General features: G+C 51.2%; 1 protein-coding gene across 1 annotated transcript in view; it reads right to left on the bottom strand.

The window, feature by feature from the left end:
- Window positions 1-2088: 2088 nt before the first annotated feature.
- The window catches only part of Npffr1 (neuropeptide FF receptor 1), a 31649-nt gene continuing 25990 nt past the window's right edge, over window positions 2089-7747 (bottom strand). Inside the window, exons 3-4 of the mRNA XM_021175044.2 lie at window positions 5168-5267; window positions 2089-3018 (exon numbers count right to left, since the gene is read on the bottom strand). Of these exons, the coding sequence (XP_021030703.1) occupies window positions 2142-3018; window positions 5168-5267 (977 nt within the window). The 3' untranslated portion in view covers window positions 2089-2141. The remainder of the gene's footprint in view (window positions 3019-5167; window positions 5268-7747) is intronic.

Here is a 7747-nt window from a genome sequence, read left to right as displayed (position 1 = left end):
AAAAAAAAAAAAAAAAGGTTTATTTACTTATTTTTTGTATATGAGTACACTGTAGCTATACAGATGGTTGTGAGCCACCATGTAGTTGCTGGAATTTGAGCTCAGAACCTCCAGAAGAGCAGTCAGTGCTCTTAACCACTGAGCCATCTCTCCAGCCCCACTGCTGGCTTTTCTATAGCATTGTGATGTTCCTGTCAGTATTTAGACCAAGCCCGTTGGCAGGCAGGTCCCACCTCTGCTCCTACTCAAGAAAGGACAAGGACGATTCACAGGGATGGCCACCTGTGTCAGGTGCCCTGCTTTTTGCCAACCATGGCCTCTCAAAGCAAGGCGTTTGGGGAAACTGAAGCAGAGACCTTGGTGGACAGGATTTCTAAGGAGAGCTGTGATTTTTGTCTCTGGGAGGCCATGCTGAAGGCCAGAGCAGAGAGCAGATTGTAACTCCCACAGTCCCCAGGAGTCCCAGGGACAGGGTTGACACTGTCTTTGCTGTGGCCTATTTTTAGAGTCCAGGAGTCACAAGTCTTCCCGGTAAACAACCAGCAAGTCTCAGGCCACTGTATCGTGCATGTGATACTAAGACAGCACCAACGTAGAGGGCCTTGCAGAGGACCAGTTCAGGCCACAACTGGCCTGACTACACCGATCACTCCCAGCCTCCTCACAGACCACACAGCATCTGAAGGGAGCTTGACAGCTTTCTCAGCATAGGAATAGAGTTCAGAACAGCTCTGGAGGTCACAAGGCCAACACAATGGAGATGGTTTCCTGCCCCAGCCCCAGAACTTGAATTCATTCCTTGGAGTTCCTTTTCATCCGGTGCTCCACCCTGCCATGCCTACCTTCTCTGAAAGGCAGGATATGGTTCAAGCTATCTAAGGCAAGCCTAATCCAAACATTGCTGTCTGTGGCCCTGTGACCCTGGCCCTACTGGGCCTTGGTTGCTCTGTGAAACAGCCAGAACATTTTATGAGTCAGATGACAGTGTTCAGAGACCTGCTTGGACATGTACAACCAACCGTGAGGCCATTCCTTCTGCTGCTATAGCCATTGCTTAGGACAGACCTGGGAACAGCAAAGGGACAGCCAGAGCGTGTTAAGGAATCAGCAGGAGCTCAGAGCCCTGGACCCTTGAAATGTCACCTCCCCCCTCTTTTTTTTAAATTCCTAAAATTCCTGGCAACTGTGGTAATGGAAGCGAGAACGTGTCCAGTTAAGTGCACATGATTGAAGCGGCAGGAGAAACCCGTCAGGGGCAAGCCATTTCCTCACCACCTGGGGAGAAGCTGTGCTCTGCCAAGGTGACTGTACGATGAGAGCTGGGGTACGTGCATCTGTCAAGATGGTCGTGCATGCAGGCTCTCCTACTCTCCTCTGCTTTCAGGAGAGGAGTCACACGGTGGAAGAGTTTGTCTGTGTCGTGCAGGGGACTCACCACATCCCAACTGACCAACTTCTCCTTCCCAGTAAACAAGGAAGAAATGCCCGGACAAAGGTTCATGCTCACCGGCCCACTAAGATATTTCCTGAGGGGAGAGTTGGCATTGTGCTGTCTTCCTTTTCCCCTTGCCTGCCACCCATGAGCTCTTGGTACTGTTGGAAGCTCTGCCTGGCTTTCTCAATGCCTCACTGCCTCGTTTTTTGAGGGGAGGGGAGTCTCTCTTAGGCTCAACCCAGTGCGTCCTGCCATTTAAGCGGGCTCCCTAGGGTTCTTCTTGGAGCTGCTCAGTTGTGACATGCTGAAGTTGGTATGGCACTTCCTGGAAACAACTCAAAACACTGGCGCTGGCAAGCGGAGAGCTTGGATGTTTCCCAGGAAAGGGCCAAGGGGAGCTCTCTCAGCAACACAGCACAGGGGACCCAGTCACAGGGGCTCAGAGTGTAGAAGTAGTCACCTCTTCCTAACCACCTAGTGACACATTTTCCTGGGGAGACTCACTGGAGTCTGGGTCAAGTGGGATTCCCAACGGTGAGACCTTGTCACCTCTCCCTGGGTCTCAATGCCTCACTGTCTCTTTTTTTTTTTTTTTTTTTATAAAGGAGGCATCTTGGCACCCTCTTCTAATACTGCTATTGTGCCTAGGCATCATAGTAAAGGGTCAGGGCCACAGGCCTACAGGACCTTCCCTCTCTGGACCACCTCAAATGTTCCAGGCTGGGATGGTAAGGGGCATGTGGTTGCAGCCAGGACCTTCCCTCGGGCCATCCTGGTGGGCCACACGCCCACTGCGCAATGGCAGCCGGCTAGGCCCTGGGACCCCGCTGCTGGGGCCAGACTCCGATGGCAGCCCCGAGTCGCTGGGTTGCACGTCCACCACCACCCGCCTGCGCAGGAGGCGGCCAGGCCGCTCGGAGTAGGCTTGCTTGTGGGCGGCCCAGGGAAGCCAGCAGAGCTGTGCCCGGAAGGCAGCCTGGAAGCCGCGGCGGAAGTTCTCGTTGAAGTAGCCGTAGATGATGGGGTTGGCGCTGCTGTGGAAGAAGGCCAGCCAGTGTGCCAACGGGAAGGCGTAGACGGACAGCAGGTGCAGCTGCAGCTCGCTCAGCTCCCCGTAGTCGATGAGCAGCAGCAGCACCCAGAGTGGCAGCCAGGACAAGGTGAAGAAGAGCGCCACCATGACCAGCATATGCACCACGCGGGCCCTGCGGCGCGACGCGCGGCCACCCTCGGCCACCGCCTCCTCCGCATCGCGCGCTGGACCGGGGGCCTGGCACAGCTTGCGCGCGATGCGCGCGTACATCACCACGATGAGCGCCAGCGGCGCCAGGTAGATGTGCGCGAAGAGCACGGCGGTGTAGACCTTGCGCATGCCCTTCTCGGGCCAGGCCTCCCAGCACGAGTAGAGAGGATAGGAGCGGTTGCGAGCATCCAGCATGAAGTGATGCTCCTCTCGCGTGACGGTCAGAGTGACTGCCGAGGGACACATGATGAGCAGCGCCAGCGCCCAGATCACCGCGATCGTGAGCAGCGCCTTCCGGAGGGTCAGCTTCTCACGGAAAGGGTGCACGATGCAGCGGAACCTGCAGGCGAAGGGGTAGGAAGAGAAACAGAGGAAGTGTCTGGGAGGATCCCTGGAGGCCCAGCGGGCCAGAGATGACCTGACTAGGGGCCACTGGAAGAGGGCACGTGACATTCTTCACCCTACTTGAGGCAGTTTCGGGTGCTACTGGAAAACGACTAACATTCATCACTACACTTAGGCAGCATCCGAGGACTGCTTAGGCACTAATCAGGTTAATTTACAAGTAAATTGGTTTGTCTTTTGCGAAGGAGGCATCTCAGTCCGGCTAAATTGTTCTGGCTTTAGGTGGATTTAGTGGAATAGATGAGGAAGGAACGACCTCTCTCCAGAGGCTTAGATCTTTATTTTAAGACAGATTAGCTGGCAGTACTAAGGGTTCAACCCAGGACTGGCCGCTGAGGTCCCTATTTACCATATCAAAGCGGACCTGGCCTCTAGGTTCACCCAGCATCCCTGGTTGCTACCTGTTACTGGGTATAGCTGACCTACCCCACCCTCTACCCTGAACTCTCCAGCCCAGACACTGGGCTGCCCTTCCCGCAGAGGCTCTTCCCTATATAACCTACACATTTTCGGTTACCTCCCCCTTCCTTTTGCACCTTTGGCCTCATGGCTGCTGTACTTGGTTTCCCTCTCTCCCTTCCCCTTCCCCCCTCCCCCTCTCCCCACGTGGTTCAGGATCAAGACCACTCTGGACTCTCTGAGATGTCCCTGCCTCTGGCCGTTCTCACCCACATATCTATAATAAGCTTTCTCCTCCACCATATCCAGGAGCAGTCATGGACTTTCCTTTATTCCTTTTTCTTTTATTCAGTAGCGGGCATCACAGCCCAGTCTGTGATAAACACTCTGTGCTTAGGAAGCCGGACTAGGCAAATATACAAACGCTTTTTTAAAAAACACGTATTAAAAACACGTATTTAGTGCTTAGTTCTCCCTCTCCCTTCGCTTAGTCTTTTCTCCCTCTCCACACAAAAGACAACTACAGCAGTTAGCAATCTCTTCCTACCACGTGGTCCTAGCAATGGAATTCAGGTCAAGAGGCTTGGCGACCATACCTTGAGCCACTGAGCCACTTGACCAGCGCATCACGCGCATCACAAATGTAACAGGTGTAACTTTCAGCTGTTTATGGACTCCTGAAAACCTCAGGAGCTGGGGCTGGGGAGTGGATCAGTGGTGGAGCCTATTGACAGCCCCCTGCCCCCCCCCAAATGATTGGAGAAGAACTATTTGCTAGATCCTGACTGCCTTCCGTCTAAAACTGAGGTTAGCCAAGCCCTCGGGCATTTACAATACGTGCAGAAACTTTTGCCAACCTGCACTGTTCTGGGTTTGTAAGCCACAAGCATTCTACTCCCTGGTCAGAGATACCACAGTCACACAACTGTGCCCTGTTCGTTCTCTCTCTCTCTCTCTCTCTCTCTCTCTCTCTCTCTCTCTCTCTCTCTCATAGCTAAACAACAGTCTCCTGTATGTACTGCATGACTGAAGACCAGAAGAGGGCACCAGATTCTCACTAAAGATGGTTATGAGCCACCATGTGGTTGCTGGGAATTGAACTCAGGACCTTGGGAAGAGCAGTCAGTGCTCTTAACCACTGAGCCATCCCTCCCCACACTGAGCCATCCTTGCCATACTGAGCTACTTAATGAGGAGCAGGGGTGGGGTCACAGCTGTGTGTTCTGAGAAGGAAAGCTTAAGCTTACTTTGGCCACACGTACAGAACCGTTTATCATCCAGAGCGATTCTTACTCTAGCCTCTGCTGGCGGCAAAGGCTGAATGATCAGAAGTGACAGACATGCAGACTGAGTAAAGCCAGGGCTTCCAGACACCAGCAAGTAGATAGAATATAGAAACAAAAAAAGGTCGGTCCTTCCCAGCTATGCCAAGCCCATCTGCAGACAGGCTCCTCTAGCTCTGGCTTCCCAGGGCTTAAACAAAGGAGAGGTGGGACTCCTGGTACCCAGGATGCAGACTGCCTTGAGCAGACCCCAGAAATTGCTATGAGACCTTCTCAGGAGTGGCCTCTGCCTCCCAGAAAGGGATGGGGTGGTATTCTCAACCGATCTCTCCCTACAGCCACCTAGCTAGTCCAATGTGCCAGTCCCAGAATTACCCAGAATTACCCAAGGAAGGTTCTCACCTCTCCACGGCAATGGCCACCAGCGTGAAAACCGATGCAGACACGGACATGCCCTGTACCAAGCCGCTCATCTTGCATGTGGCATTGTCAAAAGGCCAACCTGTAATGACAGAGGTCCCCACAGGGTGAGAGATGCCTAGTCAACAAAATGCATAGCACCTGCCATGTAGCCAATGTCTCCCGAAAACACGGCTCATTGATCCTCGTGCTGTGAGGGCTTGTGAGGTCTCTGTGACTGTGACCAAGGAGCCAACCAGTGTGTGAACACTACTTTTAGGAAGATGGCCTTTAGTTGACAGCTGATTGTGTCAATGACCTTCATGTCATCTAGCCCTGCCTGATGTCTGGAGCCTATTATCCAGCCCAGAAGGGAGGCCGTTCCTTCCTCGAAGTAGCTCTGTTATTACCCTATCATCATTATCATATATCCACAGCGTATATATTATTATCACACCTGTATACTGAAGTGGACCAAACAGATAAATAAACAGGCTGTGGATAAACAAAGATTTTTGTTCTCACTGAGAAGAAAGCTACAAATAAGGGAGGCGTTAAAATACATTTTCTGAGATTGGATTGGAATCTGAAGTATTAGTATGGAGCACAATTTCTGAAATACAGGCACATGGCCAGACACAGGAGTGAAGACGGAGCTGGGTGTGGTGATGCATGTCTTTAATCTCAGCATTTGGGAAACAGAGGAAGACAGATCTCTGTTGAGTTCCAGGTCAGCCTGGGTTACATAGAAAGTTCCAGGGAAACCAAGGCTACATGTGAGACCCTGTCTCAAAAAAAAAAAAAAAAAAAGACATGTGTCAAAGAACTCTATGGCAATTTGCATGCATGTCCCAGCTCTGTTCCTTCAGAGTCTAGAATCAAGCCACTCTAACCCTGATAAGCACCCCCAGGAAGTCAGACCTTTGCTTATACTCTACTCCTTGGACTGTGGAGATGGCTCAGCAGCTAAGACAACTTGTTGCTCTTGCAGAGGACTCTGGTTCAGTCCCCAGCATCCGTATGGTGGCTTTCAACATCCATAACTCTCTAACTCCAGGAGCTCTGATGCCCTCTTCTGACCTCTGTGGGCACCAGGCATGCGAGTAGAATTCGCATGCGCATAAAATAGAAATAAATAGTGCAGGCCAATCAAAGGAAACAAGGCTTTTAAAAGAACTAGTTAATTCCAGGGCTGGTGTAAGAAAACTGTGAGATGATCTAGAACATTCTGTGGAATGAAGAAGGAAGGAAATACTCCAAACATGATGGTTGTATATGGGAAGGACACAGAAGCCAGCGGCTGTGAGCTTCCAATTGCAATTGCCAGACCTAGAACAGTTTAAGCAACAAAATAAACAGTCATGTTGGATTAAACGCCAGGAAGCAGAGAGCCAATTAGTAAATACAGAGGATGTGAATGTCATTAAGAGGGATCAGGATGAGAAGCAGTGTTGTGGGTGGCAACACTATGAAGTCGGTACAAAAATATAACGAGCCGTGACATTTGCATGGTCTCAGAGGATCACCCCGTAGGGTACTTCATAATTAGAAAGGGGGAAGTGCTGGCTTCACAGCCTAGAGACAGCAGTTACCTAAGCAATCGAGCAAAAGGCTCGGCTCTCATCTGTGCCTTGCCCACGGATCCACGCTGTTCTCCCTCAATGGCTCAACTGAATCTAATCAAGGTGTAGGGAGCAGAGGACGCACGGAAGGAGTGAAGTTCTGAGTAAATGAATATTGTCGACATGGGCATAGCAGGCTCCAAAGCTTGGACCTACAGGACATTGACAAAGCCATGTCATATGGGCCAGGCTCAAGAGGAATGCCAGCACGTTCCTCACGAATCAGAAAATGATTCCCCCCCCTTCTTTTTCTTGTTGTGTTTTTTTTTTTTTTCAAGACAGGGTTTCTCTGTGTAGCCCTGGCTGTCCTGGAACTCACTCTGTAAACCAAGCTGGCCTCAGACTTAGAGATCTGCTTGCCTCTGCCTCCCAAGTGCTAGGATTTAACGTGAGTGCCACTAGGCTTGGTTCCAGAGTGTTTATGATGGAGTGACCAATGTATGAAAAGACTAGCAACTCCTTCCTGGATGTTTAGGATGTTTACGGCCTGAGACTGCTCACCTGTAGAGGCCTCCGTCTGAGACAAGTTCCACACACACCCTCCAGTGCTGGACCAAAAGAGCATCTCCCTGAGGTTCTGCTCTGCATCTGTAGTGCTAGAGAACCCAACCTGACCCCAGCTTTACTATACAAACATCTGTCCTTTAAAGACAGGGGGAAGAGGTTGCTTTACAGATGCCCTAGCCACGCAGCATCCTTAGTCAAGGATCCCAGGGCCAAAGTGCAGGTCCTGGCATCAGAGAAAACAACAAAAATGTTCATATTGCAAATAACGGAAGAGCAGCTTCCAAGCATGTGACGTAATGACCTGGCACCTAGGGCTGATTGGAGAGAGCTAAGGAAACACTATGATAAGCTGGCCTGGGTAGCACAGACTTGTCATCCCAGCTACTCAGGTGGAGATGTCAACCTCAGGCCTCCGCACCTATGCATACACTCACACATACATGAAAAAAATGTA

This window comes from Mus caroli, chromosome 10, assembly GCF_900094665.2.
Source record: "Mus caroli chromosome 10, CAROLI_EIJ_v1.1, whole genome shotgun sequence".
Classification (NCBI taxonomy): domain Eukaryota; kingdom Metazoa; phylum Chordata; class Mammalia; order Rodentia; family Muridae; genus Mus; species Mus caroli.
Note: the sequence above shows the minus strand (reverse complement) of the source record. Positions and strands in the feature narration are given on the sequence as shown.